Here is a 17,567-nt window from a genome sequence, read left to right as displayed (position 1 = left end):
ATTCAAAATTCATAAAAAAAAAACTTTTTTAATTTTGTAATATCACAAGTTAAATTATTTCCATGGCTACAAAGTATGGTTACAAAATTCAATTTAATTTTTACCATTACTGCCATAAAATAGAAACTTTTTTTAAACTAATATTAAAGTCCCCTGTGAAATTGCGACAGCTTTCACTTTTAATGCATTGTATATTTCATTTTTTATCACTAATTGTTTTAGAATTATTTAAAAGTAAAATCAGATTATCTAATTTAAATACAGTTTTTAATAATTTTATCAAACTCAAAAAAAAAAAATTATAAATAAAATATTCTTGCACTATAAAAAAATTATAATTTGAAATACAGTACCACCTCGAAAATCCGGACTTCTGAAATCTGGAAATCTCTAACCTGGTAACAAGAAGCACAATATGGGAAAATGTTCTAGAGAAGGCCAAAATGGATTGCCGTATCAATGATGATGATGAATACAACAAAGTTAACAGTTTACTCAAGTTTATACCCAAAATATAAATATTTGCTTAAATCTTATTGCGTGCCTGGACAGGGATTGAAATTTTCTATGTCACAAATGAACAAGCAAAAATTTTTACTCAATAGAACCAATTTAACCTCTTTCCTGGTTATAACTGATTGATTGACCTGGTTATAAAGATTGAGGCAAATGTTTTTACTGAAAAGAAAACAGTTTATAAGTTCAGCCTAACAGGCATTGTCTAATGTCCTTTTACACTTTGATTCATTTTAGACCCTCGGAAGGCACAATATAACAAAGAGTTATTGTAATTTCATGCTAATTAATATGAGAATAAGAGAAATTTCAATGATGAACATCCGCAACACTGAAGATAATTAAGAAAATAGGAAGTTGTAAACTTACTTTACCACCTTTTTCAACTCAGTCATATACTCTGGTCAAAAAATCTCTTTCTCTACAACGTTTTGAGACTCTAATAGTAGTAGCATCTGTAGAATCTGTAATCAACAGGTCTAGCCTGCATTTATCAATCCACACAGGCCCCAAGTGACGATCTGGAGTGGTGTTAAAGTCCCCCTAAAACAGAAATAGTTCTGAATACATGAATCTACATACTTAAACCTATGATTTATTTCAGAATATGCACGAACAGAAAACATGCGTAGAAATGTAAAGAAAATGTATTACAGATACACTTCAAGAAGTAAACATAATTTAATTTTTGAAGAAATCAACGGCTAATTTTTTTATAAATTTGTCAACTGTATTTCACTTCAATTTATTGCAGTTTACAGTACTATATAAGCTGATCACTTGCAATGCATAACTATAGTAGCTCATTCAGGTAGTAAAAATTTCTATGTTTATCTATTAATTCCTATTTCCAGTAAAGATCTTTTAAGATAAGAGCTTACATCAATTTTAATTTCATTTTTTTTTTTGGTGTTACAAAATTTATTTATTAAAACAATAATTCCTAATGCCAATTTCCTCTAATTTCCCCCCTTTTTCTATTAAATTTTATTTTATTTATTATCAACTAAAAAGTCAAATAATTTAATTCTTTGAACTATTAATTAGGTTAATTTTTTTTCTCCATAAATTCTAAAAACTGAATATTCCAGACTTAAAAATTCATTAAAAAAAGAAGAAGAAAATAGGAAGATGGATGAGTTACAAAAGTTTTGTCCTCTGTTTCAAAATAGGATGAATTAGGTTCTTGATAAGAGGTCAACTTAGACATAACATAAACTTAGTAGGCTTTACTGTATAAAAAAGAAACTGAAATACATCTAACAAGTATGGGTAAGTATTGTGTTGCAGAAATGCAAATTAATGTGTATAAAATAAATTTATTACAGACCAAATGATTGTAATAATAAAATCAAAATACTTAAAACCTAGCTTTTCTCCTATTTCAAAAACACAAAAGCTCAATCAAAATAAATATAAGAAACAATAATCCAATTAATTATTTATGATGACAATAATTTAGAAAAAAAGACTTACTGTGCAGACTACCCAGTAAGCACACACCTCACGGCAAACGTAAGGCCATAAGCTGGCATTCTAGGTAGGATAACGGCAAAAGGCAAGTACAATAGGGTCCTTTATCGTTTGCTTTGAGGCATTTCAGGAAGAGGCGGAATAACTCTTCACTTAAACAGGCCCGAAAAATAAAATGGTTGTTTGGCCTCTTACACTAAACTAGTTACAGGACCTTTATTGTATACCGTTAATTAATTGTAATGTTACAATAGATTAATAATAAATAGATGCAGAGTTGATAAAAAATGTGCTTTTAACTCAAAATTATGAAAAAATCAGGATAGAAGGGGAAAAAATCCATAAACCATTAACCGTATTTCTTGAGAGAAAAAAATTGATTATTTTATTTTTCGTTGAAAACTGCTAATTTTTTACATAGAATATTAAAAACTAGAATTTTATTATTTTACTATAATCTAAATATACTTTCTGCAGCATTACCTATTATATTTTTTTAAAAAAATAATTTTATTAAAAAATAATTATTTTAAATTTTATTACAATTTTTAAATAAATATAATTATAATTATTTATTTTTTATTTTTAAAATCATTTTCTGAAGTATAATTTTTAACTCGAAATATAATATATTCTTACTTTCTAGAAAAATTTAATACATATTCCCTTAAAAATAAGAATAAATATTAAAACTTATAACTAGAACAATTCCTTTGTTCATTGAGAAAAAGTTTTTATTTTTTCGATTGCTTATTATAAAATTCTGTTAAATTTATTGTATTAAACATGTACTTAAGAAAGACTTATTGAATTGAATACTCATTGAAGACTTTCTTTTATTGAAGACTTATTATTATTTTTATTGAATAAGGGATACATTTATTTTTAACGTTAAAGGATTCAACAAAAAATCTATCATTTTTATAATTCATGGTAAAAAAAAAATTAAGTAGTAATTTTATATGATATCAAAAAAAGGCTAAAGGTTCATTATTGTTTGTATTTTGGCATTTTAGGAGGAAGCGGTATGGAAACTTTTCCCATTGGTTATGTTTTGGTCGCTTAAAAATTATTACTGTAAGCCCCAAATGAAATTAACACAAAATTTTTTCCAGAGATTCCTTTTTGAAACCTTCTTTAAAACAAAAATGAATAGGTAAGTTTAAAATTCATGTAAATAAAAAAATCTATTTATAGAAAAAATATATATATATTGTAAATTGCTTAAATCCTCCTTGAAATTATAAATTTCTTGAATTTAGAGCAAGGATTTTTAATGAAATATCCTTTTATTACATTAATTTACTAACTTTTATTACAATTTTAGTATTTTGTAATAATGAATGTATACCATTTTTTAAATGGTATACATTCATTATTACAAAACTTTTAGTAAACTTTATATTTATATAAACTGTTTTTTATTTTAATGTTCATTTTAAACTTAATATCTTAGTTTAATCACTTACTTCTCAAAAACTGGATTCAAAACAGTTTAAATGGTCTTAAGAATTTTGAATTTTCAAAAAAATGTGTTTGAATTTTCTGATTGTTATAGCAAATGTTTAGTCTAATAAAGTAAATAACTTTTTTTTCCCTAAACTTTTAAGCAATACTTGAAAGTAGTAATTGTTTAGGAAATTTTATTCCTAAAATACGTTTTTAAATAATAAAAATACACTAGGATATTTTTATTAATTAAACTTCAAAATACTAAGCAAAAAAAAATTTTTTTTAAAACTTATAATAAAGAATATAAATAAAAATAAAAATTATACTTTCAAAATGTTAATTATATTTATTTTTTATTTGCATAACAAAAATATTTCTTCATGCAGCATTATATTTATTTTTAAAATAGTTTATATACATTAAGGAAAAAAAACTGTTTTGAATGCAATACATAGATGGCGCTGTTTTTTAATTTTTTATTTTAGACGTGTTTTCGAGTCCTGCAGATAGATGGCAGAAAATATAAAGAGTAGGGTCTTGTAGGGTATAGTTATTCAAAACCAGAATTGCGTCATTGAGTTTTATTTTAAAACTCAATTCTTTTAATAGAAAATTAGACAAAATTAAACATTAAATTTCTCTGTTTCAATCTTTCTCTACACTTACATTCATCACATACTTCAATTCAAGTGTTAATAAAAATAGCATCGTATTTAAAGCTGGAAAAAATACAAAAGTTACAGTATGATTTAAAAAAAGTTACCGATTTTTTCTTCTACAAAGTCGATATAAGATTTAAATAAAAATACATTCTGTGAAAAATTACTCATTCACCAGTAATATTCCCTAGTTGTAGGAAAATGAAAGAAACATAACAATACAAAATAATAATCACACATTGAATCATTGTCAAATGTCATTTGCAAAATGTTTCCTATACATGAATTAAAAATATTGTTTTTTCTCACAAGGGGTTTTAGGTTAACAAATTTTAAAATTGTGATTTGTTTTAAATCTTAGGAAATAATAGCAGAAATATGGCTGAAATATGAAAACAACGGTAAGAGTACCAAAATTTTATCTGTTTGCCCAATTAAACTGTTGGTATAGTTTGAAATTTACGGTCAATTTGCAAATCAATATTTTCGAAAAGACATAACTATTTAGACAAAATTGAATGATTATGTAATTAGAACTAAGTGGAGCTCTTTTAACCATAAACTGGTGAAAAATGAAATAGTATTTCATGCTGCTGAATCGACTTGGCAATTTTCATAGTACAAAACGAATCATTTTCATACCTCCTTTTTAAAGAGAGCAGTTCTTTTCGAATTAATTTATTAAAATCCGGTTAAAGTTTGACGATAATTTTAAAAAAAAATCAAAAACACGTTTGTAAACATGCAAATAGTATTTAAATATATTAAATGTTTTTCAGATAGTGACGATAATTTATACCTTGACTGCAGCAGATAAATTTTTATCAATTGAACCGCTTACTGATAATAGTTGTTCGGCACAATTTATTTTTATGTATCCTTGTTTTCTACATGGAGGCACCGTCACTTGTTCGCTACACTCGATAATCCCTGTAGTTGAATCTCATTCATCAAGTTTGAAATAATTGAAGATCAAGTACCAATCGTTTTCTTCCACTTTTTTTCAATAAAAATTACGATCGGATTGCCAGCAGTTGCATTTTAAGGATTACTAAGTTTTGACAAATGAAAAACAAGGAAAAACGGTTTCGACGAGAGTTATTACGGATTGAAGATGTTCTCTGGAAAAAGCAGTTTATCATTCTGAAGTTTGTTTGTTATTTTTTTTCTCAGAACTAGTGGCATTGGGCACAAACCGTTCTTCAACATTGTACTTAAAAGTTTTTTTTTTCTTCCTGAAAAATCGATTAAAAACCATTTTGTCTACAAAATATAAAATTATTACACTTTTATTTAAGTACATTATATTAAGTTGTTAATTGTAACAAAATAAAAAGGATAGCTGGATTTGAATAATAAATAACTGTGCTTAAAAAAATACATTTAGAAAGGCAGAATGTGAGACACAATAAGAATTAATAAATTAGAAGTAATTTTTTCTTGTTAGCAGATCATATAGGAAACAGTTCATATTTCGCTTTATTCTACATAAATTTTCAAATGTCGGTGTGAAATGTCGAAGTTTTATATTTGGCAACACCTAATTTTTTTCGATATAAACTGCTGTTTGTAGAAAATGCAACACCATGAAGGAATCATCAGAATCAAATGAAATTCGCAGCAAATGTCAATTATAGGATATTATGCAAATTAATAAAGTTTCAGAGCCATCGCGCGTGCGTGGCGCGCGCAGCGCCCTCTGAATTGATGCTGAAAGCGTATAAATAAAGTGCTGTAGCGGGACGTTGAAAATAGTCTATGATTATTTGTTAGTGGCAAACGTTTAGTGAGACCTGAGTATGCCTCCACGACGGAAGAATAAGAAATTCAAGCAACTTACGGAGTTTGAACGAGGGAGGATAATCGGCCTTCGAGAAGGAGGATTTTCCTATCGCGCAATAGCAGCTCGTATGCAGCGGAACAGTTCCACAGTGATGCGAGTTTGGAAGCAGTGGACCGACGAGCACCGAACAACTCGAAAAACAGGCACTGGACGACAGAAGGTGACGTCAGAGCGCGATGATCGACACCTGCTCCGCATGGCGGTGAATGATCGCACAGCTTCCTCCAAGCAGCTGGCAGCACATTGGTCTACTGCTACAGGTGTACAATTGTCGGCTTCGTCAATTCGTCGTCGTCTGCTGCGCCGTGGATTGCGTGCAAGGGTGCCATTATACAGGATTCCCCTCACGGCGGATCATCGACGGCTGCGTCGGCAGTGGGCTCTTGAGCACAGAGACTGGCGAGCTGATTGGCACCAAGTTGTCTTTTCAGATGAATCACGCTTCAATTTGTGGACCCATGATGGCCGTGTTCGTGTTAGACGTTATGCCGGTCAACGCTGCCTTCCTGAGTGTATTATTGAACGACATAGTGGTCGAACACGGAGTTATGGTCTGGGGTGCGATTTCGTATCATGGACGATCCAATTTGATACGAATTGAGGGTAATCTCAATAGCAACAGATACGTCCGTGAAGTGCTACAGCCCGAAGTCGTTCCTTTCCTTCAAGGCATCCCTGGAGCTATCTTTCAGCAGGATAATGCACGCCCACATGTTGCGCGGACTGTTAGAGACTTCTGTTCAGCACAACGCATGCAACTTCTTCCTTGGCCTTCTTATTCGCCGGATATGTCGCCTATTGAGCACGTGTGGGATATGGTTGGTCGGCGTCTCACTCGTGATCCGCGTCCTGCAGTTTCCAAAGACGAACTTTGGTTGCGCATACAAGCGATATGGAATTCTCTTCCTCAAGCAGATATTCAACATCTGTTTGACTCCATGCCACGTCGTATAGCAGCACTTATTGCAGCGCGTGGTGGCTGCACCAAATACTGATTTCGGACGCTTAATTTGTTTCTTTTGTTTTGAAAATTTCATCATTTATTTGTATCAGTACAAGTCGTTTCTGCATTAAATTTCATTTGATTCTGATGATTCTTTCATGGTGTTGCATTTTCTACAAACAGCAGTTTAATATTTTTTCTTTATTTTTGCTATTTTTGATATTAAGTCAAGAGGGATATTATAAAAATCACGTAAATGATAAATTTTTCTACAACAATTGATAAATATTTATTAGTCAAAGAAAAAATTAAAAAGAACCTTTTAAATTGTAATAATTTTCAAACAAATAAGAGTTTCTAAAAGCAAATAAAGACTCTTACGTTTATAAACAAATTTGACTCTTTCAGCAGACCAAATTTAACTTCTGCAGCTGAATTCTTGCTGCCATAGAGCGGCCCATATGTTATTTTTCCAACAAATTTAAGAGTAAAAATAATCTTGACTTAATTTTAGAATTATTTTTTAATTCCATTGTAATTTTCGTTCAATTTCCTACATATCTTCGTAATTTGAAGTTTCTAAATCTAACAGTGTTTGACAAAATGTAACGTTAAGTTGAAAACCCCAAAACAGTGGCGGTGTCAGTGACCTTTTCAGTTTTCTGACGGAGAAGGAAATTTATTAATATCTGCTCGTTTCACATTAATTTAACAATGCAGTTTATTTTTCCAACTTCATATAAAAAGAAATTTTTAGAATTGGTCAGTGGCAATGTTATTTTTCTAGGTTCTCATACGTTCGTACTTTTCGATTAGATCAACTTCAACACTATTATCTTAAGTAAAGAATTCTAAGAGTCGTGAAAAAAATCATGATAATATAAGCATTAATAAAAGCATCTCGAAATGATATAATAAAAAATAAAGAAGATAATTTTTGAAACTCTTGGAATTCATTGTTTTACAGACTGAGTTTTTTCTTTTTATTTTCACCACAGCATATTTTTAATAGTGTTACATTAAATTACTTTAAAGCAATTATATATCATTTTTACAGTTAACTTATACACAACTATTGTTCTCCTTTTTGGCAGCAATTATTATATAAATATTAATACTGAAGAAAGAAAAGAATTTTGTATTGTTCTACGAAACGTATATTGGCTGGAATTAAAAATCAATTTAACCCATTGGCAGAAAAAATGACAAAAATTAATTTAGAGACCTTTTGTAATTTATGACGACCTTATGAAAAATCTATCCAAGAAAAAAAATGACCAATGGGTATCCAGTGATCGGAATAGTGCAATCACAATTCTCTCATGTTATTAAACAAATAGTATTCTTTAACTTTCATTAATCTTTTTATTAATGCATAAAATTGTAATTGCATAGTATATTTTTTTCTCTTAATAAAACATCTTTTTTTTAATTTTTTATTTTAATAATCATTTTTGGATTAATTCTGTTTTTAGAAAACAGTTCAAATCAACCTTTCAATAAAATTTTATATAAATAATATCTGATATCTAGTAACTTAATCTTAGTTTATTTATAGTTAAATATAATAAATTTCGCAATTATAGTAGGAATAAAGAAGTTTAACAAATACGACATAGTTAAGTTAAATTTTAACTCTTTATTTTGTAAAAAAAAAAATATATATTTTGATATCCATATTTTTTGTAGAATATTTATTTTGAAGAACTTGTAATTCAACTTTGAGTAATTTAAGATGAGTAATTCTTTTGCAGTATTGACTTATTCATTCTTTATTTGACTTAGCTCAAATAAATTTCCCCATATAATCAATTTAGAACAGTCCAGTAAACATATCTTAATAGAAAATTAAAGAATTTAAGTTTCCGACTCAGAATTTTAACACTTTAATCTTTACACTACTATAACAAACCTTAAATGAAAATATTATTTCGAATTATTTTCGTAAAAACAAAAACAAAGTTTACTCACTGTCCCTTCTTTACACAGGGGTGTTGCTCTTCAAGGAGCGACCCATCATAAAAATTAATTCCTTGAATTAGTGCTGTTTTAAATAGTTTTCAATAAAATTATAATATTTTGAATTAGGACAATTCCATATAAACAGTGACATGACCATAAAATTTTTTTCTCCAATTATTTCTTAATAAATTAAGTGGATAATTAATCTGAACTATTGTAGCAGTTGTGACAACAGCTTATTTTTTGTTAGAGTTTTTTTTTATCAGGATGGCAACACTTTAAAGTCAGCTATTACAAGATTTTGTTCTACACCACTTCAATTTTCAGCAAAAGGTATGTTGATTTTGTTATTTTATAGCCATGAAAATTTTATTTCTTGATTGTTTCAGATTAATACATTCATAAGCCTTATAAAAATAATAAAATAAATTGTTAGAATCAAAGTAGTTATAACTATTATTCATAAATGATATTAGGGTCTACTACAAGTAGCATGAGTTACTAAAACATAGTTATGTTATCATTGCAAATCTATTAAACTATCAATTACCCTAAAAATAATTTTTTTTTTAAATTTTTTATGTGTTTTAATCAAAAACAAATCTTTAAGAGAAGTAGCATCCAGTTTTGTTATGTTTTTTTGTATTAAACTATTGTAGCATGAGTTACCATGTGGTAACTCATACTATATTTAGGAAGTGAATTAAGATGTTATTTGCATAAATATTATATAAAAATTAAGTTTTATTGCAATAAGTTAATAAGTATGATAAAGATAAGTTTGTTCTTCGCATGTTTATTCCATTCTTAATAAGTTGTTTTTATTACTGTCAACTTTTCCTTGCTTTGCTCCCTATCACAAACAAGTCTAAGTTTAAAACTTTATAATAGTTATTGAAGGAGGAAATTACTCAAAGATGTTATTGGAAATTAATGGTATTAGTTAAAGTAAAATTCAGACATTTCGATGTTATTGTTGTAAATAATCCATTAAATGTAAAAGGTATAACACATTGTACAATATATCTAAAAAAATATCTATATACCAAAATTTTAATTTAAGGTAAAAGAATAGTGAAATCCTGCTAAGTTAAGCTCCATAAATTAAAACTTATCATATGTCTCTTTCTTACAGAATGGCCTTAACAGCTTCTGAAAAAATGAGAAGACAAAAACTTAAAGATGAAGGAAATTATGTGAAATATAAGGAGAAACACAGAGAGGCAGCTAAAAAAAGCCGCGATAAAAATGAAATTGATCAAATGACTCCAGTGGAAAGAGAAAAGGTGAGAAGACAACAAAGAAAGAGATCCAGAGAAAGTGTTGCAAAATCAAGATTCAACAAAAAGGAAAGGTCATTTAAATCACAACAATACCCATATAAATCACCTTGTTCATTGGGAAAAGCAGTTGCCCGTGCCAAACGGGCATTACCAAAGTCCCCACGTAAAAAGCAGGCAGTAGTGAAACAGCTTATGAAAAATATTGTCCCGAGTCAAGAACGCAATGTTGTAATACAGAATTATATTGGAAAAAATCCTATGAGCAGTGAAACTCTTCAGATAGTTAAAAACTTTTATATAAGAGATGATATCAGTCGACAAGCTCCAGGAATGAAAGATGTAGTAACAGTAAGAAATAGTGATGGTAAAATAAAAGAACAAATTCGGCATTTGTACAATTCTGTTTTGCAGACATTCTCTTTATTCTGTAATGATCATCCCGATATTAAGATTGGCAAGAGTAAGTTTGCTGCATTACGTCCAAAACACGTATTTTTAAGCAGCAAAATGCCTCATAATGTGTGCTTATGCAAACTTCATGAAAATTTTATTTCTGCTATCGAAAGCTTCAAGAAGTATTGCCCAGAATTCCCAGCTTATTCCTCAGGATTTATGAAAGATTTTCTTTGCGAGAATGCTACTGAAAATTGCTGGCAAACTTCTTGTAATAAATGTGAAAAGTTTTTTGAAAATGGTATTGAATCTTGTTTTGCTACATCTACTTCAAATATGGCTGAATGGAACAAGTGGAAAGATTTTGAAGGTAAGTTAACAAAAGTTGTAGAAGAAGGTAGCCTCGAAGATCTTGGAAAATACATAGTTTCAATGAAAAAAGATTTTTTACTTCATTGTTTCATTAAAAATGAACAAGCTCTAGCATATCAGATGCAGAAAGGAGAGGTAGGCTCCCAAAGCACCGATTTTACCACTGCTTTGCTACAAATTGATTTTGCAGAGAATTACACTTGTGTTGCTCAGGATGAAATACAAAGTTTTCATTGGGTACAGCCGCAAGTGAGTCTGTTTACTATTTCGCCGTGGTATAATGGACAGCATCACCCTGCTGTTATTGTATCCAATGATTTAGATCATTCAAAAAGAAGTATAATTCCATATTTAGATAAAATCTTTGAAGATTTCCCAGAAAGTATTATTCTGGTCAATATATGGTCGGATGGCCCTTCATCGCAGTTCAAAAATCGTTTTATTGCAGCTGCAATCCCTATATTGGAAAACAAATTTAGAAAAAGAATTATTTGGAATTTCTTTGCAACATCACATGGCAAGGGCCCGGTTGACGGAATAGGTGGGGCTGTGAAACGCCAAGTTCGAAATTACGTAAAAGCACGCAAAGGCTCTGTTTTCAATGCCTCCAACTTCAAAGCTGCAGCTGAAAGAACTGGATCGGATATAAAGATAATTGAAATGAAGTGCAATGAAATAGAGGAACGAAATCAAAATTTAAATATGTGTTCAATATTTGAGGAAGCACTGCCATTAGAAAGTATAAAAAAAATGCATTGCATTTATGTGAACCAGGAGAAGGTGACGGGTGCTCCGTTAACCAAAAAAATACGTTCCAGTTTAGCAGAACAAAATTTACCAACTAAACCTCCAAAATTAAGCATTAAACTTGGTACTTACCTACTTATTAAATGTTTAGATAAGAAGCAAATTTTTAGGTATGCTGCTATTTCACAAGGTGAAGTTGAAGATGACGGAGAAGTAAAGGAAGAAAGAAAAGAAAGAAAAACATGAATAAAAAAATTTTCATTTCAGATGAAAATGACATTTCCTATGTGACATTCGAAAACATCATAAAGATTTTACCAGATGCAGTAATAAAACAGAGTGGGAGCCGTTTCTTCTACGAATTTAAGGAAGAAATTGATGTTCTTAACAACGTTAAATGTTTTAATATTTTTTTAATTTTCAATAAAATAATGTTTTTTTAAATACTTAATGTTAAATAAATATCAAAATAATATTTTATTTTGTTTCTGTAATCATTTTTAAAAGTTATTCATCTTTAATGTAGCATGAGTTACCAGTACTGTAGCATGAGTTACCTTGAACTTGATATATTTTGTCAAATATTTAGTAATTAAAATTTCAAAAAGTTAGAGATTCTTAGGATTTTTAATGATATCATTAAAAAAAAACAGAAAAATTGTAATCAACCTAAATTTTGTTGAAAGAAAATAAGTGCAATATTTATTATTGCATCGTATTTGAAAGCTAGATTTCTAAAAATCTGTAGCATGAGTTACTGTGGAATTACCCATTATTATTAGTAATGATTGCACTAAAATTAATAGCTTGTAATGCAAGCACGTGTCAAGCACTAAACTGGATGAAATGGAAGAAATCCTTAATTATCACAGAGAATAAAATTAAAATTTATGAAATTTGTTGAAACTAAGTTCATAAACAGGTTTTGTTCATTTACATTGAATTTGTAAATTTAATATAAAAGATAAAACTAAAACTATAAATTCCACGTTTAAATTTATTTATAAAATTATTCATAAAACAAAAAATTGAAGAAGATAAACTTTATTAAGCTAAATTTATTAAGAATTATTCTATACTTATATTTTATTCTATACCAATTAGGAGTAAAAGATATTAATGCAAATAAAATAAATTTAAATTAATTATCATTTTTTTAATGCTTTTGTTGTAAGCAATTTCACCTTTTTATGTCCTAATCAAACTTAAGTTCAGCATTTAATTTATGATAAACATCTTTTTTAAAAAAGAAAATCAATAAATAAAAAATAACAATATGCTTTCTTCATTCTTGTAAGAATTATAAATTAATAACTCTCTAAAAGATTAGGAATTAAATGACAATACTAAATATTAAAAAAAAATTATTATGTTATTTACATAATAAAATATATAAATCATTGTTTAGAGTTTTGCAGAGCAGTTTTGTTCTGTGGAGTACAAACTTCATGATCTCCTTTAAACTTAATATACAGAAATATTAAAACATTAATGTTAGCATATAATTTATAACCCTTTGAAAATCATACTAATATTAAGCTATATTTCTATTAATTTATTAGTATTAGAGACGTAGAAATTAAAAAAAAAATTACAGCTAATTTAACACATTGGACATTTATTATTCAGTTATTTATTATTCAGATCATCAATTCACAACAGAATACGGATTAAATAAAGAATTGTGTAGTATTCATATTCGGAAACAGATTTGTATGATCAATTCTTTAAAAAAATTACTTAACACATAAATAAACTTTTGCATTAAAAAAATATATTTCAGGCAAATCTCTTCTCCTTTAGGTGTTACTTTTTAAGTCACAAATATTAGGAATTATAATCAGAAATGTGAATTTAAGGGCTATTAAACCATAACCACTCTCAAATAAAGAAAATTAAAAAATTGTGATTTTAATAATTTATATGTATATTGTAATAATTGAATTTTTCTTCAAAGTTAATAATGAATTAACTATTGACAATGTAAGAAAAACTAAATTGTGCCTCAAATGCATATAATTTTGTAAGACTTTAAAAATAAATATATATACCATTGAATTAGTAATAAAACTGATAACTGATTTTTTTGGAATATTAAAAAACATAAATAAAAAAAATGTGATTGTCAATTAAAATACCTTTGCACAATTTCTTGATCCATAAGAAATTAGGACAATATATATCCTTCTTAATGAAGAAAAAATATTTTTATTTCTTGAAAAAAGAAGTACTTTGAAAAATTCTTATTTATAAATGTTTTCTACTAAAATTAAAATGTTTTAATTATATATAGATTAATACAATAAGTTAAAAATATTACACTTATTATCAGCAAAAATTTTACTTACCAGATGAAACAGTGAAGACAGAGTTGTAGTCAGGCATGGTAGCTTGCTTGGTTGAATCATCTTGTATGTACACAGGTTGATTTGTCTTTCGTGCTTCGTTCCAAAGCTCTGGCCATATCTTCTTGTTGCTCATAATGATGAGTATCCAAAGCAACAGATTCAACTTTTGTTTCAGGTTCCTATCGAATTAATGTGATTTTACTAAAAATAATTATTTATACGCTTGCAGAGGTACATTAGCTATTATTTATACACTGAAAGCTTATGGAAATTAAAAAAATTTTAAGATGCATATAAATGTTTGTTCGTATGTACAAGTATTTATTAAAATTTTATGAACTTTCACTAGAAAAGAATAAAACGCTTAATGAACATTTATTTTTAATTTATTAATGTATTTCAGTTAACAAAATTACGTTAATATCTGGTGAAAATGTGAGAAATTTTTAATGCCACTTTAAAAAACTAGCTGTCTTTTCAAAAGGAAAATAAAAAAAATATATAAGTTCAGTTTTTTTTATTGATTTTTATACTTTAGAAAAATTGACAGTTAAAAGGATTTTTTTTTTTACATAAAACATGATTATAAAGAAGCAATGATTTCATTTAACCACATGCAACAACATAAAATTCGAAAAATAGAAGGGTAGTTTAATTAATAACTAGCCATCAGGTCAGCTGATAGCTTTTTGTTTTTGACTGCCAGTGATACCAACATCAATTCTTTCATAGCATCCAAAATACTACATCTTCAGTATCCAAAAATACTTCAAGGATGTTCAACATTTTCACCCTCTAAGTAAGAAAGCAAATAATATTTTAAATTAAATACATAAATAAGCTAAGTTACCAACATGAGAGAAAAAAAAAAACAATTCAATTCACACCAACTCTCAAACCATTTAGATAACATTCTAGAAAAAGGAAATTTTACAATCAATTAAAAAAAACTGGTATTTTAAATTTGATGCAAAGCTTTAAGCTTGCAGTTGTCTTTAAATTAACTTGAATAGTACTTGTATTTATTATTTTACAAATAATGACTGGAGACAAAAGAACTGTTGCTCTCACATGGACCCCAGAAAGAAAACGAACTAGAGAGGTTTTAAGGTCGAGATAGAATATTGCAAACTTAATATCCTTGTATACAAGTTACTTAACAAAGAATTAAAGGTAATAATTCATTTAAAAAATAGCAATCGGAATTTTGAGAAATAATAATGTTTATAAACAATAGAGCATTTCAGATTAACAAAATTAAGTATTATAAATAAACAGAAGAACAAGGTTCTTGAATGTTGAGCACCTTCATATTCATTCAGTTTTATAATCTTTTGTAATAACAATTTCTACCTGAGTAAATTTCTTGTTTACTTTGTTACTGAATAAATTTACTGAATAACGCTTTTAGCTTACTTGTTTTCTGTGACGTTTTCATTTTTATTGGAATTCAAAGTTTATACGGGGTGAGATAAAAGCGTACAGAAAACTATTCAAGTAACAACTCAAAAAGGAGCAGAAACAAGAATAAATAACTTTATTCTAAGCGAGGACATGGAACCTGATGCGGTTTCTCCATGCATAAAATAAAGTGACCACATTTTTATTGAGATAAAGCGGGACAAATCTGATGAAATGAGAATTACAATTTAGTCAAACTTTCAACACGCACTATATATATATAAAAATACGAATAAATGTTTGCAAAAATATTTTCAACATCAACTGGAAGTAAGTCAGATGTTGTTTGAATAGTATAGGTATAGAATGTGCGCTGCACAACCTACTCTAATATTTTTTTGGTTCAAATGTTCGCTAAGTTTCGTAAAAACGTTATTGATGGCTCTTCCAGCTTTTCCACCAAAATTTACGTTAGTGTTATCAGCACAATGGGCAATAATTTTATTGTTTAAATTATTCTTTTTTAAAATAGTACTTATTAAATTAAAAATTATTTGTGAAGTTTCATCAGGCAATGAAAACAAAATCTAATATTCTAATTTTAATTCCTGTTCCTGGATTGAAAAATCGAAGACCTGTGGGAAATAATTTTAAATCTTGTGGTTGGAAGCATCAGAATATGTGGATATAAATGCGCATTTTTCTAATTCTTTCTGCAATTGTGAAAAAGAATATGGTGAAAAAACATTACAAATAATTGCTTCGGTTTTTGTCCTTGCACATGCATATTTTTTGTCATATAAAGTTTTGATCACTTGGAAAGTACAATCCATTGATCTGAAACTTTGATTGTGGTTTATGGTGCGGAAAGCAAATAGCCCTTCTGTTAATGCTAGCTGTTTTTCCGTGTTGCTAAAGCTAGCACTGCGAAAAAACTGTTCCATTTTAGTTGAGGAAGCGGCATTATTAAAAAATCTTTTGTGCCTCTTTGTTTTATTAGATGTTTAGTAATATCGTTTTTTCCACCTTGTGAGACCAAAAATTCAGCATTGCGTTTATCACACCGTACCATATAGTCTATTTTGGTACTTTTAATAAATGGAAATTTTCTTCTTAGCTCTTTATTAAATTTGCATCCTCTTTTTTTACTCATCTTTTATTTTGTGGATAAATACTAGAAATAAATAAACAAATTATTACAAAGGCTAAAAAAGAGTATTAAATTTTACATTATAGACCGTTACTTTGTGGCGACTATTGCTCAACCTTTGTTAATCAAATAATGAGTCAAACCGACTCAGGTTTCTAATCCAAGGGCTGCTAATGATGAAAAAATCTCACTGGCCACATTGATGTCTTCTTTGTTGAATTTGGATATAATATAAAGATTGGAGGATAAGCGATTCTTCCTTTTCCCGAGGTAAGCTGGAAAATAAATGGAATTAATAATAAATGTTTACTTTTGCTGAATGTTACTTTTTTCATTAATGTGTTATTTAAGTGTGTTTATTGTGAACCAAATTTTTCTTTCATCTGGTGCATGAAATTCTGGTGAATACGATGCTTTTGTAGCATTAATCTATAAGCTTTGTTCTTGGCTTCTGTAGCCTTTCAACAATCATTGTCAAATCACTCATTTCGGGTCCGTCGTTCCAGATCTGGGATAGCTTCACGTGCAAATTTCAAAATGGTATCCTTTATTGCGTACCAGTCAAAAGGTTTCCCTTTTTCTGCACCCATTCAGTTGGATAATTTAATTTTATATTCTTTAAAAATGTTTTGATCATTTAATTTAGAAGTGTCAGGTTTGAAATCTCTGATTTCTCTCCTGTGATAGAAATTCTTGCATAATAGGAGTCTGACTCTGGATATCACATGGACATTGTCATGTCGACATTCGCTCCTCTAAAACTTCTCACGTCCGTCACATTGCTACGGTGTCTCGTGTCCACAAGTATATGATCCATCTAGTTAAGAGTTAACCCATCAGGGGCCAGCCAAGTATGCTTGTGTATATCTTTATGTGGGAATGCCGTGCTTGTGATGAACAGATTTTCCGACACAGCAAAGTCAAAACTTCTCTGTCCGTTAGTATCGAAGTGAAGGCTTTCATCACGGGATCTAACAAATCCTTCCCTGCCGATCTTAGCATTGAAGTCCCCAATTACCGTCTTC

General features: G+C 28.6%; 3 protein-coding genes across 34 annotated transcripts in view; 2 read left to right on the top strand and 1 right to left on the bottom strand.

Moving 5' to 3' along the window:
• LOC147816857 (integrator complex subunit 11-like) overlaps positions 1 to 15,396 on the bottom strand; it is a 61,383-nt gene extending 45,987 nt beyond the window's left edge. For 19 of the 31 annotated variants that reach the window (XM_087161775.1, XM_087162534.1, XM_087161734.1 and 16 more), the window contains exons 1-2: positions 13,992 to 15,388; positions 886 to 1,059 (exon numbers count right to left, since the gene is read on the bottom strand). In XM_087161775.1, the coding sequence (XP_087017901.1) occupies positions 904 to 1,059; positions 13,992 to 14,051 (216 nt within the window). In that variant the 5' untranslated portion in view covers positions 14,052 to 15,388 and the 3' untranslated portion in view covers positions 886 to 903. Of the gene's footprint in view, positions 1 to 885; positions 1,060 to 1,992; positions 2,256 to 13,991 lie in introns of those variants that run through there. The other 12 variants (XM_087161877.1, XM_087162510.1, XM_087162370.1 and 9 more) reach the window with 9 other exon arrangements.
• LOC147816858 (uncharacterized) lies at positions 9,107 to 12,048 on the top strand. Its single transcript, XM_087152003.1, has 2 exons — positions 9,107 to 9,181; positions 9,984 to 12,048. The coding sequence occupies exon 2, from the start codon at positions 9,985 to 9,987 to the stop codon at positions 11,887 to 11,889; it is 1,905 nt and encodes a 634-aa protein (XP_087008129.1). The 5' UTR covers positions 9,107 to 9,181; position 9,984; the 3' UTR covers positions 11,890 to 12,048.
• Positions 15,378 to 17,567, top strand: part of LOC147816856 (ras-related protein Rab-34-like) — a 101,577-nt gene continuing 99,387 nt past the window's right edge. Inside the window, exons 1-2 of one of the 2 annotated variants that reach the window (XM_087161507.1) lie at positions 15,378 to 15,722; positions 16,694 to 16,812. The gene's annotated coding sequence lies outside the window, so the exon portion shown is untranslated. The remainder of the gene's footprint in view (positions 15,723 to 16,693; positions 16,813 to 17,567) is intronic. The other variant, XM_087161534.1, reaches the window with a different exon arrangement.

Source organism: Parasteatoda tepidariorum, chromosome 1 (genome assembly GCF_982258835.1).
Source record: "Parasteatoda tepidariorum strain Cologne lab strain chromosome 1, Ptep-v5.0, whole genome shotgun sequence".
Classification (NCBI taxonomy): Eukaryota; Metazoa; Arthropoda; class Arachnida; order Araneae; family Theridiidae; genus Parasteatoda; species Parasteatoda tepidariorum.
Note: the sequence above shows the minus strand (reverse complement) of the source record. Positions and strands in the feature narration are given on the sequence as shown.

Bases quoted from the DNA above. Each gene is read 5' to 3' on its own strand.
- LOC147816858 (XM_087152003.1), top strand. From the start codon at position 9,985: ATGGCCTTAACAGCTTCTGAAAAAATGAGAAGACAAAAACTTAAAGAT.